Below are 18,057 nucleotides of genomic sequence, written 5' to 3' on the forward strand. Positions count from 1 at the left end.
TCAGCTAAAGTAACTTCTACGACAACACTTGAATCAATATCTAGAAACTTGGATTCTTCGTTACACATGTGGCAGAATGCTTCTTCTTCTTCTTCTTATTGGCATTACATCCCCACACTGGGACAGAGCCGCCTCGCAGCTTAGTGTTCATTAAGCACTTCCACAGTTATTAACTGCGAGGTTTCTAAGCCAAGTTACCATTTTTGCATTCGTATATCATGAGGCTAACACGATGATACATTTATGTCCAGGAATGTTGAGACAATTTGCATACCGAAAATTGTCTAGAACGGCGCCGGGAATCGAACCTAGCCACCCTCAGCATGGTCTTGCTGCAAAACTCTTTGCTACCTTTCTCTGCTACTTTGCTTTTTGCAGATTTATCGATTTCTGGACAAATCTCTCATTATTTTCCGCTATTTGCTGTTCCATCCACTGACGACAATCTTTGTGCTTGTGTCCAGGTTTCTGACAGAAATGGCATAATATTGGTTTTCTCTTAAACTCCGTTTTCAACGCTGATTCTGCTCTACTTGAGCTTCTTCGTCTAGTAGAGTCATCTACTAGCTTACCACGCACGAATTCCATCGTTAAATCGGCATCTGGACGACCCTCCAAAGCAGTGATCAGAGTAGCGAACGAATCCGGTAGACTACTGAGCACATTGTTCACCTTCAGATCCTTACCAAGCTCTTGACCAGAGATCGCAAGTTTCTCGAAATGATCTTCCAGTTTTTGTAGTTTTGCTTGTACATTGCCTTGAGCCGTCGCTGTCGTGGGTCGCTTCCCATGCTTCTCGCGGACAAGTAGAAGTTCCACTTCAAACTTTCAGTCAGAATAATTGGTGTCATTCTATTTTCACACTCCAATTTTCTCCATATTATTTTTGCCTGTCAATTTCTTTCAATGCAGACTTGATGCTTTCAGGTTCAGGCCCATAACCTGATGAGAGTTAGTAAAAGACGTCTGCTTCGATTGAACGTTAGACAAAAAATGATTTTATTATACTCCTAATAACTACTAACTAATATTATGGCATGCTACTTCCGTTGTTACTTAATCAGCTTTTGGATGATGATTCTGTATGGCAGGAACAAAATGCACAAAATTAAATTAGGAAACTTTCCACTCTACATCCTACCAACCGGCACAACGTACCATTTGGGGTTTCACAAGGTGCTGTCTTGAATCCGACGCTGTACAACATCTTTACTGCAGACCTGGTGATACTTGACGATGTTAAATACCTCCTCTTCACTGACGACACCACATTCGTTGCATCGGATTCCGACTAGATTGTTGTAACCTCTAAACTCCAATCTGCCCAAAACACGATCGAAAACTAACAAAACAAGTGAGAAATGAAGACCAAGCGCTGATAAGTCACAGGCAATCTTGTTTACTCGCAAACGCAGCCCACAAAGATTTCCACTAAGTGAAATTATTATATGCGGACGTCAACACACTTGGTCGGATGATACGAGATACCTAGGTCTTACTTTTGCCACCCATATCAAGAATACTCTGAATAAAGGCGACAAACTCACCAGATTACTGTACCCGCTGGTAAACAGGCACTCACATCTAGACGTCAATTCAAAATTGCTCATTCACAAGGCAGTGTCAAGGCGTGAATTATGCATTTCCCGCCTGGTATGATTGCGCAGAGAGCCACAAAAAGAAACTTCAGGTGAAGCAAACCCGAATTCTGAAGATAATGCTCACCTTGAACCTTTTCCATCGTACTGAACTGGATCGCACTGGATTTGCTTGACTCTTTGAGCCCATAGTTTGGTTAGTCTGTGATATTTGAATAGTTCAGCTTTCCCTTTCCTTTAACTATCCCTATCCCTCATAGCAATTACGAAAGTTTTTCAACAACTTTTTCAATCAACTTGTTCAATTTCCTCACTTTTAACCAAAATACCAGTATAGTTTGCTTCTGGAATTAATAAACTGCTTGAAAGGTAGTCCATAACTCAGAAGAATAACAAATGCACAAATGTATGAAATGCTAAAAAATAAATAAATTGAAATTGAACGGGCTACAGAGAGTTTTCAATAGGGTGGCATCAGTATTTGACTACCACTTGACAAGGGATGCGTTTCGCCGTAGTTTTGTAAATGTTTTTCGTTGTAGTAGCTGACGCGCATCTGCAAGGTAAGTGTATTTTAGTCCTAGACAGCAATTTGATTTTTCGTTGTGATACTGTTTTGTTAATTAGTTATTATTGTAGTGACTATACTAGTTTCAGAATCATTATTAGGATTACAAACAATTTGTTGATGTACACAATAAATAAACAAATAGAAATCTAAACGCATTTTTAGAGGCCACCAAAATTATTCCGCAAAAATAGATACTCTTACTACAATAACTGCGTACATGTATCGCATAGGAAAGCAAATACAATTAAATTTCCAGAAAAGACTGGAGCCAAAACAGCTGGAATGAATCTGAAACAAATGAGCAAATATTTGATGCAATAAATATGCACTTATCTTGTATTCCAAAAAGTCTATTTCTGTTCTGATTGTATATCACTAACATTTTTTTATTTGCTGGTAAACGTCTTTATTTTCAAACTTCATTCGGAAATCTTGCTCTGACTAATTTGTGACGACACTATCAATAAGGCCCGTGTCACATTATTGCTAGACTTTGTATTAGGTACTGCAATTGCCAATGGAAGTGTACGCAGTATACTTATTGTAAATGATAGATAAGAAAATAACGAACTACATGGCACTGGTTGGACATCGTGCACGGTATCGGACAGCGAACACTTAAAGGATTCTGAAATATTACTGATAACGTTGTATCCACAAGGTAATATCTACAAGGTTTGGATACAGGGTGACTGAACGTTGCCTTCCTACATTTTTGCCATCCTATAATAGGAACCGAAGATAAAATTCTGAATCATGTGTTTTCGGGAGGACACTCTCTTGATTCCAGTGACGGCGCACGCTCATTAAGTCACGTATGTTTGGAGATGAGAATGACATTAAAAGTCTTTGCCAGATACACGCTTCCCTATCTGGCATTAATGATTCCAGAATTAGCGCATGATCGTGCGATACATGAAAAATGAGTCTATTACCGGTGCGGTGATGACTGATATCACCCTTTCCAAAAATATACGTCACTTAGGGCGATAACAACCGTACTGCGGTGTTTTGGATTTATCACCACCCGACTCCTCCATTGTCTTCAGGGATAGATCGTTTGTGTCACTCAATAATGATACCGCCTACGATGTCACGTAAACTGATTAGAGCGAACCGATCATTTATGCTGGAAATTTTACGCTGTTACGCATGAATAGGTGATGCTGATGAAATCAGTTTTTTTTAATCGGTGTTATAATTGAAATAGGTTGAAAAAACGTATTGTGTAGCGGTACAATACCATCCAATTCTATAAAATAAAAACTGAACTTATAATTCCGGTGACTGATAAATTTTTCCTTTATCTCTACTAATTGAAAACATTATTCTATCAGAAGAAACAGCTATAAAACAGACGAAACCAACAGGGGGTTAGAACAGTGAAAAAAGAGTCAAACTTCAGCAAATAAAGAGAATAAAAAAAAAAAATCTTGTTAGTTACAAAACGGAACCAACTCAAAAGATTCCGATCACCTCCCAAACGAGGGAGGTGCCGAAACTACCAAAAGCACGCGAAATTGTGTTCGGGTCAGAAATGGTGCGATGAGGAAGCATGTTTGGAAAGCACGTGTGGACCTACCTCGTCCTCGCGCTTCCTAATGTCGGACTGCACCTCCTCCAGCTCCTCGGCCGCTTCGGTGGCCGACATGTAGTAGCCATCCCTGAGCATCTTCAGCCCGAACAGGGCGAACAGCGCCGTCGAGATGTAGTAGGTGTACACCCGGGGAATGATGGTGGCCGCCATGCCGAATACGGCCGACAGCACCGTCATCAGGGCCAGGGCGGCAATCGCACCGGTGAACACCGTCAGCCGGGGATGCCGCATGGCCATGATGGCCGCGATGAAGAACGTCTTGTCGCCCAGCTCCGACACGATGATGACCGAGAACGACGCGACGAAGGCGTGTACGAAGCCCACCTCGGAGTTGAAGAAACCGCCGGACTTTTCCGCGGGGAGGTCACTGCTGCCGATGTCTGCATTCTGAAATGGGGAGAGGGAAATAATGACATGATTAGTTTGGTATAGATTATTTGATTGCTTAGATTTATGGAACTTATAAAAAACAACTTTTCAAATAAGATGTGGAACTGTGAAAGACACTGACTTCTAAACATCGTAAGATTTTTTTCAATAAGCTTACACACATAAGACCGTTACAAATATTTAATTAAAATTATGTCCTACTGGTCTCCGAAAGGTTACCCCCCTTGCCCCCCTTAAAAAATGAAAAAAAAAATCGGAAAAACTCCTCGGATTTGTTAAAGAATGTTTTGAAAAAAAAATTGGGAGAAAAACCGGGAGGAGGTGGCGGGCATAATTTAATTTTCGTAACATAATTTTTAAATTGTGCTCCTCTCTTTGGTTTTCTTTCCCTGTCTTTTCTATCTTTTCCTTTTTATGTCCTCCCATGTTTTTCCCTCCCTCTGTCCTTTTTTTCCTATTGCTCTCTTTGTGCTTTCTGTCTTTTCCTTTTCTTAATTTTCCTTTTTCTGTTCATACTTCCTTTTCTCTAGTTGTCTTCTCTTCTTTTTTCCTCTCAATGTCCTTCCTTTCTTTATTTATTGCGAAAGGCATTATTGTGTGAGTTCTTCAGTTTAGAAAACTCAAACATGCGTTTATAAATAACATTCCTAAAAGGTAAAATAACCCCGGAAAGCTGGTACTTCTCAAGTATTAAATTCATTGACATAATTAGACGTAGAAGCAAAAGCAAACTCTTCGTGATTGACTGCACTTCAATTCAGTACAGAGTTAATGCGCCATAAATCAATCGGATGCCGACTTGTTCGCCCCGCTGTTTCAACACAGCACACAATACAGAACGCTCATTTACTTTCAGATAACAATTTTATCTCCTCTCTTTCTTCTTGCTGGCCTTCAAAATCCCCTAACAGGAACATTGCTGCCTCACAGATTAACATTCAATAAGCAATTCTTATCGAGATTTCCCACCCATACTGTTCTTGCATTCATATATTTATGTGGCCAAAACCGATATTCCCAGAGAAGTTGAGAAAGTTTTCCAACTTTTTTTTCGAACCCATCCATCCTCAGCCTGCTCTGCCTGTTGCCACGCGTTTGATCGTTGAGCTTGAACTACGGAAGGCACAGTTTTATCTCCGGCCATTACAAATGTCTGCTCTGTCGCCAGCTGATGTGTATCTGTGTCGCGACAACAAAGACTTCCCATGACGGCCAAGACCAACGTAATTTAGAAACAGGACTGCAGTTCAGCACTTATTAGATATCGAGCGGGAATACTTACGTTCACCTCCGTCACCATCGATACGTCCTCTTCGGGAAGTTTGTTCGCACCGACCCCCGCCGTGTCCAGCAAGCTCAGCAGCATCATATAGAACACGCAAATGTAGGAACAGTTGACCACCATTTGGACAATGTTCCGAATCATGAACTTGGCCATGTAACTTTTGCCGGACATTTTCCTTCTGTGTGACGTCTACAAAGCTGACAATCCTTCGGAAATTTCCGATACTTTGTATACCGACACTATGTACTTATATAACTAGGACTATCAATCAATAATTACCACAAGGGCGATTAGCTTAATAATTAAATCCAAACACAGAGCACCTTCGGGATAATTCCCAGAGCTGCACTTAGCACCAAGCGATTTGGTTGATTTACTTTCGCTTCTGTAGCGCTTCCTAACTGCACTTTATTTTTAGACAGCGACCGACGTGAAAATGCTGCCACAAACACCAGAACGGCCTTCCAAAATATCCACGGAATATTATCGCACTCAGTCGAAATTCAAACCGCGACGAATCACCGGAGACTACTACTGGCTTTTGCGTGGGCAGATGACGCGAATGAAGTGAATAAACTTTTACAAAAATCACTCCTTTTTGCTGTGCGGTGGATGCAAAAAGAGGGCAATAAAAAATGCGTCACCCGAGCCTGTCAAACACGGACGTCAAACTTCGAAGAAAAATCAGAGAAAAACACGCTCGTTCGGCTGAACTCAAATTTGGGTCGATTTAACTCAAATTAATAACTTCCTTCGAAACGTCAAACTCTGAGTAACCGAGTTTTATGAATTTGAGTGACTGTTACCCAAATAAATATAAATAAGTAGGAAACTCTAAATTGAGTTCACCTTGAAAATTTCTTTAAAATGGCGAAGTCCGGTTGCTGAAGATAATCAGAAATCATATTCAATTATAAAACGTGAGTTATACAATTCGTTTAAACGCTATAAACTTATAAATACCATTCTCTTCTTCTTTAAATATTAAATTTGCAGATATGTTGAACGATAAATAGCACAAAGATTGAAATGAAGACAAAACAATCTGGAGAGTGTTTCTTTTCGGTAAGTTTAGAAGTATTGTATAAATATACTCAATCAAGTTGGAACCTGGAATGAGGGACTGCAGTTCGATTTTTCTTGCAATCCATTAAACCGAACTTAATCTTAATCGAACGCAATCCATTAAACCTAACTTCGCTACTAGTGTGCTAATCTAATTAGGTGCGAAGAGAAGCTTAACATATGGATTATGAGAAAAATTCAATTTCGCTAGTCCCTCATTCCATTTTTCAACTTGATTGAATATATTTTGTATCACAAATATGTATTATGCAATAGGGGTATTCACTCAACGGCGTAGGTTGCTGCGTATCTGTTTATAGAAATGTTTCATAGGTGATTTCAAATATGTCCTTTGGGATCATGTATAAAACATTTCTATAAACAGATACGCAGTAACCTACGCCGTCGAGTGAATACCCCTAATATCTTTTCAGTGTGATTAAATAAACAACTTGATCCAAAGACTATCATATCTTTTCCTTGCAGCTACTTGTTGTATCGGAGTTCTATCTCGGCCTGAAATTCAGGCTCTGAAGGCTATGGGAAAGTGTGAGCTTCTGAGGAATGGTACACTTTTCGGAGCGACAAAAATCATGCCAGGCTACGATATTACGTGCTTCCTTGTACTTCTTACCAATAACAAAATTGAATTAATTTCTTTATATGTATTATATTATTGAAACAATGTACATAGCATTCGGTGTAAGAAATAAAATGTTTTTAAACTATCACCAGAACCATCTTTATTATAATTAAAAAAATATTGAAAACATTGTTTTTCTGGAATGACAAACGCAAACTCATAAATATGCGATTTTATGAAATTGGGTAAATGTAACTCAAAATAGAATATCTTCCAAGTATAGATAGTAGAATCTATAGATGAGCGAAAGCATGGCTGAGTCGATTTTTTTGCCCGTGCACACGCGCATATGACGTCACAGCCCTTAACGTTTCCATTGAAATCGTGACGTCATGCTCGTTTGGAGACACGTTTGACAGTTCGTTTGGAGACAGAGGATTTATCTTCGCTCATCTATATATTCCACTATCTATACTTCCAAGGTGACTCAAAATTGAGTTACAGCCCATTAACTCAATTTTGTCTTGAGCCAGTTTTTCCGATTTTGAGTTAAACTGACCCAGATTTGAGTTCAGCTGAACGAGCGTGAATGACATTTTGAACGTGTCATTTTTTCTCTAAACGCCGGGAGCTGGTGGATCAATTTGTAATACGTTACCGGGCGTTATGTGAGGGGTTCGTCATTTGGGTCAACAGATCCGTGCTGCCCGAGTAACGCAACGAAATATATCTCGGGAACTTTTTTCAAATCGGCGTATGTATATAACATTTTGATCAAGCTGAGAAAATGGGCTTGGAAATTTCAAGCTCTATCTGGAATAAGGGCGAATGTCGCAAGAGAGGATTCTCTTCGTCGACTTCCCCTCTTTTATATAAAAGTGACAAGCAGCGGATTTCCTTGTGCTTTATCACCTCAGAACGATAGAAAACAATGCGAACTTGCATTCTGAGGTTATAAACTGCAAAGAAATACCCTGATTGTCACTTTTATTCAAAAGAGGGGAAGTCGACGACTCGGTCGACGAAGAGAATTCTCTCTTGCGACATTCGCCCTTTTACCAGATAGAGCTTGATTTTTCAGATTTTCTTTTTATTCCTATTTAGAAACTAAATAACCCGGTAATAAGAATGGCTGCCCGCATAATAAAAAACCGTCGTGGATATGGCACTAACAGTAGGTTAACCTGATGATATGTGGTGATGGTTTGTCTGAACACCATTTAGCATTTGAACCTTAACCATTTTTGGTTTGTCCACCATTTGCAACATCAATTCCGTCATTTTGGTAATTGTTAACGTTTGCCTTATTGTTAGTTTAATGTTCATTACTGTAAAAAATAGTTATGTCAACAATAGAAAATTATATTATAGCAATTTGTAAAAAAGTTACAATTTGGAATAATGGCAAGTAAAAGTTTTTATCGTCGTTTAGTAATGTTGCATCAAATAATATAACACACACATTCAGGAAGAGTATATAATTCAATCGTTAATTTACTACATATATCCTTTAATGTTAAGCTCAAACTGTGTGTGTGGAGCATCAGACTAATTTTCAACTCCAGTTCGATCGCCGTGTTTTGTTTAGCAGTTTGAGATGTTTTTCTTTCTTCTCAAAATCTTGTGATTAGAATTAAAAAGCAGAAAAAGCGTAAGTATTATTGAATTGAATTGTTTCTTCCAGATAATGAATTCGCATTTTACAGAATAGTTCGAGATTTGATGATGGAAGGGATCCGGGTTATCTTTTGTGAGCCACCGACGGACGCACCGACTAGTTCAGCTGAAAAATATTACAATCTAAATAAAGAAGGTAAGAGAACTTTTCCAAATCGGATTGCTTTGGTCTTATAGGTATATAACTTCTGCATTGACTAGTATACAACAACAATGAATGATACCGAAAAGTGTCACCCTTTGACCGCTGCTTACAATTCGGAATTCAGTGCTTGTCGGCGGGCTGCTCAAAATGGGTTCAGTCTAGGCAACGGAGCGATCATGTGCAGTGAGGAATGTTGACATTCTGCATGTGGCACGAGCAGTGACATGAGGATCTGGACGAAGCATCTATCCCATTTGCATTTTAGAGGTTTTGAGGAATATTGAACGTATGTTTGAAACACTGGAATTAGCACTTGCCGAAGGGGCCTAAGACTTTGAAGGAAACTTTGTTCAATCATGACTGTGGAAAGGATCTCAACGAAGTGCAGGAATGGTGCAGTACTAGAAGAGCTTCGGTATTATACACGACTTGAATCAAGCCTGGAATTTATACATCGGCACCAACATTTCAAAAGGGCGAAACTGCTTTTGTAAACAAAAGCTTCTTACGTCGCTGGTGGCCTAATTTGAGCCCACCCACAACGTTCAGCACCATTGATTGAAAGAAGAGGATTCGCTGCTTCCATCAGTGGCGTTGGATTGGGTGGGTGAGCTCAAATTAGCCCACCAGCGACGTGAGAAGCTGTTGTTTACCAAAGCAGTTTCGCCCTTTTGAAATGTTGATGCCGATTTGTCAGATGTTCCGTTGAATTTCACGACAATGCTTACTTCGTTGGTACTCCAAAATTGTTAGCCTATCATGATCAGTAACGCACCGAAGCTATGCTCCCGGTGAGGAGCGAATCCGCATCGCTAGCATCCAATCGAACCACCAGGTGATCACTTTGAAACAGAGGCCTTTGCAACTTTGCATACGTGGCTCCACTGGAAAAGAGTAATGTTCAGATTCAAGGGTCACGAAGATGTGTGTTAACCGATCCGGATACGTTCAGGAGAAATTTACCGATCCAACGTTACGCAGTCATTAAGCATTAACTCCGGTTTGATTGGGTGGGTGCGGCACTGTAAACCGCTAATACGTGGTACGCACACGCTGACTCGATTCTATGATGTTGGATCACTTGAGTGGTAATATTCATCATATAAATTTTGGCGATTGTTTCGAGGTTGCAAATCGCTCGGGAAAAATGCCCCCGTTTGATACGAATGTTAATCAACGGGGTGGAAGTAATCGGCTTATAAGAAACATACCGCCGAATATGTGAAAGCGTCATGAACGTGCTTCGACGGACGCAAGAATGATCCATTGCTGAACGGGCGCCTGTTAGATGCGGATAAAAAACGGTGATCTAAGAATGCCACTGACGTTGATAGCGGAGAGCGTTGATGAGCCATAAGATCTTCAGGCGATCAATGCTCAACATTGGATAATGAATGCGGCTAACTGCCACTGACGTTGATAGCGGAGAGCGTTGATGAGCCATTCGATCTTCAGGCGATCAATGCTCAACATTGGATAATGAATGCGGCTAACTCAACCGCCGACGATGTGATATACTAGGAAATCAACTACATAACATACCCAGCGGACGGCACCAACAACAATGACGGGAAATTATTGATGAAGTGAACCAGATCGATTTGGTGATTCGGCAGGGAACGAATAATGAGAACCTATGTCAGTGCTACATCGGGTGGAGCACTTTCTGGTGAATGCAAAGAATCGTATTCGTCAAATACGATCAGCTTGTAATACTTGTGATTATGTGATTATGTGATTATGAATTGATAACATGTGATACCATTTTTGCTTGTCATATATCCCTCTATGGGGAATGTTTATTTTTATGTGAGGTATTCGATTTGTTTGGTAATTTCCCGTATTGAATTGATGAAAATTATTATTTAAACCTTCCAAGGGAAAGTCTTCACTTGTCATAAACCGAGTTAGTAATATTTCATTTAATTCCACCTCATGATAATACAAATAAGCCAAATGTAATAAATATCACCGTAGGTAGTAACATCTTGATAGTCAAACCCACAGTCTACTATTTTCTCGCATATAGCACGTAAGAACATAAATTTCAAACAATTGGTCAAATCGTTTTTAGAAGCTTTTAAGAAGCATAACGGTTTATTAGATTAGTTCAACAAAAATAGAAATAAATATAAAATAGTTTAACTTCATGTGTGTTTTAAATCAAAATTGAAAGATTTGCAAATATTCATATCAAGATTCAAATACTAATAAATAAAAGGGTACATTTCGCTTTTTTATATAAGGTTAAATTATTATCACACAATAAGCAATATTGTTATCTTTGAGAAACGTGGATTATACCCGAACATTATCCTTTATAATTCTTGAAAATTTTTGTTCTGGAAAACGACCAATTTTTTATTGTAACATAACTTAACCGCCCTTCCCACATAATGTATTTTGTCCAATTACCATAAGTCATACTGTTCAAACAATTCATGGTAGAGTTGGATTATTGTTACGATGCATGTTTTATAGCATGGTACAGGCATGGTAGCAAATGGTGAAGGATAATATAGGACATAGTAAGGATATTGTTCACAGCTATGCGGGTGGTGCTGCCCAGCAATTCCAATAAGACATCGATGCAAAATGATTCGATATCTGTCAAAAGTAATCTTGCACTGCGAGCAGGCATAATTAATGTAATGTCACTTTTAAGTTTAATTTCAGTTTAATTCTCCAAATGAGACAGACCCTTAGGGGTCCAAAATATATTGCACTGTCCAAAACGAAGAATATTTTCATTTCAGAAAATGGAAAATTTCACTGATTTATCAATAACTGAAGCTCATTTCGAATTTCCATTTCATAAATAAGACTTTCATCTATGAAATAGTGTCACTTCCTCCCATATCGAATCTGTATTTCAATAGATATAAGCATATATTGGGATGCTCTTCCTCTAGGGGTTCAAAATAGGACAGTTACCCTACTATCCATGTGGGTCATAGAATCCATGTGTGAATTTGTATGCAATTAAGTATGTGCCGACGCATGATATGCATAGGGATCGTTCAAAAATTACGTCCATCGTTTTTTGGCATTTTCAACCCCCCTCACCCCCTCCTGTCACAAACTGTCACAAATCATTGACTCCCCCCTCCCCCTGTACGTACATGTGTCATTTTTCTAATGGCAATTATTTTGGTTTTTCTTTTTCGTTGACTATTTTTACAATAACATAGTGAGTTTATGTCCCTTATTAACAGTTTGAATATGTTTTTAAAATGCAAGTTGTTCCTAAAATGCTTTCAGGATTTTTTCTTGTGGATGGATGTCACATAAGACGAACCCCCCTCCCTCCCCCTGTCACAAACTGTCACAAAACTCTGACCCCCCTCCCCCCCTCAAACCTTGGACGTAATTTTTGAACGGCCCCATATTTCAAAATACATGGATTTTTGCCATAAAGTATGTGTCGATTTTCCTGAGTGTTGGTTGCTGTATAGGCCTTTTCATGTGACACTGCCGGGACTGCACTTGTTTACAACCGCTGAACAGGCCTGCAAGTCCGAAGCTGTCACTTTCATAGAAGAACTGTCAATTGACGATGAAATCAGCTGTTTTTAAACGTCTCGTGAAAAGGCCCATTCCGTACCGGTGACGTTTGACAGTTGACAGTTTATCAACTAGCAGCGCTACCGCGCTACCAAATTTGGTGGCCTGTCAGTCGAGTTATTGTTATAGCAGCGCGTTTAGTAGCGACCGGTAAAGTGTCAAGTAATGATACTGCGCTGCCAAACGGCTAACACTCGCGCCCGGTATTGCGAGAAAAGAGAAAAATTCTAATTTTGCTGAGCAAAGAAGAAGAAGCAGACTGAGTGTCGGAAACTTCAAAATGGCATGCACTGTACGAAAAGTGTTGATATTTCTTGATATCAAGAATATTCGAGAAATCTAAAATGCTTCAAAATCACATAAATATATGACAAAATGCCTTCAAAGTATCATGAAACTTGTTTAAAAAATATAGCGGCATGTAACACTCGTTTAAAGTTGCATATTCCCGTTGATTTTATTAATCAACATTCACACCGAAAAAATAAACCAAAAATTTTTACCGTGCAACAAGTGATTTGACGTTTGCGGAACAGCTTTCCGACAGTCGACCGTCGGACCCCGGTTCGAATTTTTCAATCTTCTCGCAAAAATCTTGCTCTAATACGACCGTTTTTCAAAATTTGGTTGTTTGCCATATTTTCTTCTCCGTGTCCCAAATCTAGATTTCAATATAACCCAGCAAGGAATGTTACTCTAATAGCCTATTCAGATTACGCCATTAATGACATAATAATTGGCGTTTCATAGCCTATTCAGATTGGGCTATTTATGACTTTGTTAAGTGAGAGGGTATCCAATTATTACGAGGTGTTCAGACTGCAGCAAGATAATATATCTTGACGTTTCCATGTTTCCTCATTTGCACGCTAATACAGGGTTGAATTCAAGGAGAGTTTTAAAATTTAATTTGCGAAATCAAGCATTTGTGTGGCGACAATCGAACATTTTTTTCTGAACAAAGTTTCTACGAAAAAAAAAATATAAAAAAAATATGAAAAGGGATTTTCGAATAATATTTGAAGCTCTCATTAAGGATAATGAGCGAAGCTACATTCATTAGTTGGGTGCGCCGTTCTTCGGGGAATCAGCCTATTCATCAATTTATTTTTAAGTTTAAAAAGTATTTTGATTCTGTACTATGATCGAACGGAGATTTGATAGAAAAATTTAGATACTTTTTGGAATTCTCACAAATAAATAAAAAAAGGACGATTGGACCAATTTTCAAGAAATATTATCGAACTAAAATGTATTTCCACCAGTATCTCCATGTTTGAAGGGCAACTCAGCAATTTAATTTTTTTTTTCAAAAATGGAAACTGAACCATTGCGTTCTACTCGACAATCAATGATACAGCTTCTAACAAAATCGAATCGTGTGAATGTGATATAATTTAAACTGGATTTTGGATGAATTAATAATAGAGGTAATAAACTATAGAGGAAGATTGTCGCTGTCGTCACTAGCGAAACATCTTTTGCTGGCGAGGATAGGGCACTAAATGTCAACGAAGGAGAAATCAGTACGTTTTGACAGATAGGTACCCAACATGTTTGGGGACGATAACAAAGGGAACCGCAGCGACAATCGTCCTCTATAGTTTATTACCTCTATTATTAATTCATCCAAAATCCAGTTTAAATTATATCACATTCACACGATTCGATTTTGTTAGAAGCTGTATCATTGATTGTCGAGTAGAACGCAATGGTTCAGTTTCCATTTTTGAAAAAAAAAAAAATAAATTGCTGCATTAATTGCTGCATGCATTAATTACCAATCCATGTTTTATTTAAGGTACTTTATATATACATCCCATCAAATCGTACAGTTGTCCCACGTGAAAAATGTTGAAATCCAAAGTATATTAAGCCATTCAAGGAGCAGAATTGAAACAATTTATGAAATCATGTTTATTTATTAAATATATTCGTTTTACAACCATTCCTACGTTTTAAATTGTCTTCCGCATTGGCCCTTGAACTTTGAAAATTTATTCGATTTGTTCTATTAAATCTAGGTTTAAGTTAAATACTTCATGTTAATTCTAGAGAGCATCTGTTTTTTTTAAACAATTCATGTTGAATAAGTGGAGACTAAATAATTATCAACATTATTTTTCATCATATAAAATGCTTTCCACAAAACCATCACAATCCGAGTTATTCTTCAGCGCTCAGAAGATTTCCATCTAACATGCATTCGACCCTGCTGCGACAGAAAGAGCATGACTGTCAACTACGAAACGAAATGAAAACAGAGAGAATTTTCTCTCTGGCAAAAAAAAAGACGTGACGCTTGTCAGTTTTGTTTTGTTGAATTTCTCCCTGCATTCCAGTTAGAACGAAAGCTCTCTCGTAATAATTGTTCGTAATAAATTCTTCATGACTCTTTTTAGCGGGTATCTTTTGACAGCGCAAAATGTATGGAATATTACGTAAATAATGACATCATAAAGCGTATTTACCCTGAAACGCCAATTATTATGTCATTAATGGCGTAATCTGAATAGGCTATCAGGGTAAATACGCTTTATGATGTCATTATTTACGTAATATTCCATACATTTTGCGCTGTCAAAAGATACCCTCTAAAAAGAATTTATTACGAACAATTATTACGAGAGAGCTTCCGTTCTAACTGGAATGCAGGGAGAAATTCAACAAAACAAAACTGACAAGCGTCACGCTCTCTTTACCAGAGAGAAAATTCTCTCTGTTTTCATTTCTGTTTCAGTAGTTGACAGTCATGCTCTTTCTGTCGCACCAGGGTCGAATCCATGGTAGATGGAAATCTTCTGAGCGCTGAAGAATAACTCGGATTGTGATGGTTTTGTGGAAAGCATTTTATATGATGAAAAATAATGATGATAATTATTTATTCTCCACTTATTCAACATGAATTGTTTAAAAACAGATGCTCTCTAGAATTAACATGAAGTATTTAACTTAAACCTAGATTTAATAGAACAAATCGAATAAATTTTCAAAGTTCAAGGGCCAATGTGGAAGACAATTTAAAACGTAGGAAAGGTTGTAAAACGAATATGTTTCATGAATAAACATGATTTCATAAATTGTTTCAATTCTGCTCCTTGAATGGCTTAATATACCTTTGGATTTCAACATTTTTCACGTGGAACAACTGTACGATTTGAATGGGTTTATACATATAATTTATACATATTCATCCAACATCCAGTTTAAATTATATCACATTGACACGATTCGATTTTGTTAGAAGCTGTATCATTGATTGTCGAGTAGAACGCAATGGTTCAGTTTCCATTTTGAAAAAAAAAAAAATTGCTGAGTTGCCCTTCATACATGGAGATACTGGTGGAAATACATTTTAGTTCGATAATATTTCTTGAAAATTGGTCCAATCGTCCTTTTTAATTTATTTGTGAGAATTCCCAAAAGTATCTAAATTTTTCTATCAAATCTCCGTTCGATCATAGTACAGAATCAAAATATTTTTTAAACTTAAACATAAATTGAGGAATAGTCTGATTCCCCGAAGAACGGCACACCCAACTAATGAATGTAGCTTCGCTCATTATCCTTAATGAGAGCTTCAAATATTCTTCGAAAATCCCTTTTCATATTTTTTTTATATTTTTTTTCGTAGAAACTTTGTTCAGAGAAAAATGTTCGATTGTCGCCACACAAATGCTTGATTTCGCAAATTAAATTTTGAAACTCTCCTTGAATTCAACCCTGTATTAGCGTGCAAATGAGGAAGCATGGAAACGTCAAGATATATTATCTTGCTGCAGTCTGAACACCTCGTAATAATTGGATACCCTCTCACTTAACAAAGTCATAAATAGCCCAATCTGAATAGGCTATAACTTGAGCATAATGTGCATCTATCCTGTTAGATAGTTACACTAACATTCTCACTAACAGTTAGGGTAAAGTGAGGCTAAAGTTACGCTAGAATGACACACTTTTGTTAGGTATGTTCATGTTTGGTGCATATTTTCATCTAACCTGTTATTCTCACGTTACACTGCCAAAAATATCTATTTAAGATATATGTGTCGCCGTTATAAATTTTTGCAATAGCTCCACCCTAATATAATCGATATAGAACCACACATAAATTAAATAATTGCTAATTCGAGACCACACATAAAGTTTATTTGGATATATATTTTATAAGTAGTTTGCGTGGAGAATGGTTATGTGTGCGCTGATATACATCATAAGTTAAATCTATGGATTTTTGCCAATAAATATGTGTGGATTTTTAGTAGTGTAGGGAAACGTTAGATATGTTTCGCTTTGGGCTGTTAGGTAGCGGTTAGGTTCGTTCCAAAAGGGATTTTCATGCTGGGTTATTTACATCCAGCTGTCATTCAAGGCAGAATTATGTAAAGTATATACATATTTACTAGAGAAAGTATATAATTACATAACTGCCTCAAATGACAGTTAGATGTAAATACTTTATTAATAAAGATAGATCGTGGGAAATTATTTATTGTGCCAAATAAGTAATACGGAACGCCTGCATCTTTAGGAATTTTCGCCAGAACAGCCGTGCCGAAGCCAAGATCCGTTCCGGGTGCAGCTTATGGGCAGCGAGGCGGGCAGTAAGCAGGCTCTCCACGGATTGCCGCTGGAAAGTAGTGAGCAGTACATCTCGGATCATAGACCGTGCCGGCAGATCGGACATAGACCGTGCCGGCAGTGAAGACATGCGGCATAATCTGGTCCAATGAGCAACCGGCTGCTGTAGATGTTTTCGGCGGAACAAGAGAACCAATGGTCCGCTGCTGATTTGGGATGCCAAGATGCTCGCTTTTGTTCGTAGCAGAAATGCTGGGTGCTCGTCGCAACCAAGCTCGATATTCAGCCGAGGCAAAGATTAATGCACTGCCGATTAAACGATGGCGAAAATCCCGAGGATCCATACTTGAGAGCTGAAAAGATTTCCGTCGTTTTCGTACTGCAGTCTGAACTAATCTAACACCGGACGGGAGGGTTTTGGAGGGATCCAGTGGCGATGAACCGTACTTCGGACTGCATGAATGCGGTGGAGGTTCCTAATGTCCGCAACGGTCAAGTGTGTCGCCGGCGATTGGAGCTGCTTGCATAAGGTCGGATGTTAGGCGTGTCTCCCGAGTGATTGGTAGTCTGCGTATCCGAGTAGAAGCAGGTGTTGATCGAAACCGCTTCGTGAAAACCTTTGATATGATTGCGACATGGTAACACCGGTTCCGGCTGACATGCGTCGGTTGGCGCTTGGGTAGAACGCACCTTTTCGGCAAGACTATCTAGCGTGCCAGCTTTCTGATAGTACGAGTGCGAAGATTGGAAGCCCTGCGCTCTCTTCGGTTGTTCGGTGATGACTTACGGTGGTGGTGGAGGTTTATGGCTCCAGCTGAGTGTTTCCACTGACTGGCCCAGCCGGGGACCGCAATATAGATCCAGCTGTTTGCTCTGGGGACTGTAACTAGTGATGCCCAGTTTAATACGGGAGTGAGACTACTAAGAAATCCTTCTGAGTTACATACAAGAAATCCTTCTGAGGTTCCTTTAGGAAATCCTTCATAGATTTCTCCAAGAAT

The 18,057-nt window shown here is 38.7% G+C and overlaps 1 protein-coding gene and 2 long non-coding RNA genes across 3 annotated transcripts in view; 2 read left to right on the forward strand and 1 right to left on the reverse strand.

Moving 5' to 3' along the window:
• The window catches only part of LOC134225208 (uncharacterized), a 36,636-nt gene extending 30,516 nt beyond the window's left edge, over window positions 1-6,120 (reverse strand). The window contains exons 1-2 of the mRNA XM_062705083.1: window positions 5,439-6,120; window positions 3,752-4,153 (exon numbers count right to left, since the gene is read on the reverse strand). Of these exons, the coding sequence (XP_062561067.1) occupies window positions 3,752-4,153; window positions 5,439-5,612 (576 nt within the window). The 5' untranslated portion in view covers window positions 5,613-6,120. The remainder of the gene's footprint in view (window positions 1-3,751; window positions 4,154-5,438) is intronic.
• Window positions 6,121-6,267: 147 nt separating this feature from the next.
• LOC134221031 (uncharacterized) lies at window positions 6,268-7,141 on the forward strand. Its single transcript, XR_009982175.1, has 3 exons — window positions 6,268-6,361; window positions 6,438-6,506; window positions 6,993-7,141. It is a non-coding gene; the product is annotated as an uncharacterized LOC134221031 (long non-coding RNA).
• A 1,469-nt stretch (window positions 7,142-8,610) lies between these two features.
• LOC134220701 (uncharacterized) lies at window positions 8,611-9,359 on the forward strand. Its single transcript, XR_009982009.1, has 3 exons — window positions 8,611-8,740; window positions 8,796-8,902; window positions 8,968-9,359. It is a non-coding gene; the product is annotated as an uncharacterized LOC134220701 (long non-coding RNA).
• The last annotated feature ends 8,698 nt before the right edge of the window (window positions 9,360-18,057 follow it).

Source organism: Armigeres subalbatus, chromosome 3 (genome assembly GCF_024139115.2).
Source record: "Armigeres subalbatus isolate Guangzhou_Male chromosome 3, GZ_Asu_2, whole genome shotgun sequence".
NCBI lineage: Eukaryota > Metazoa > Arthropoda > Insecta > Diptera > Culicidae > Armigeres > Armigeres subalbatus.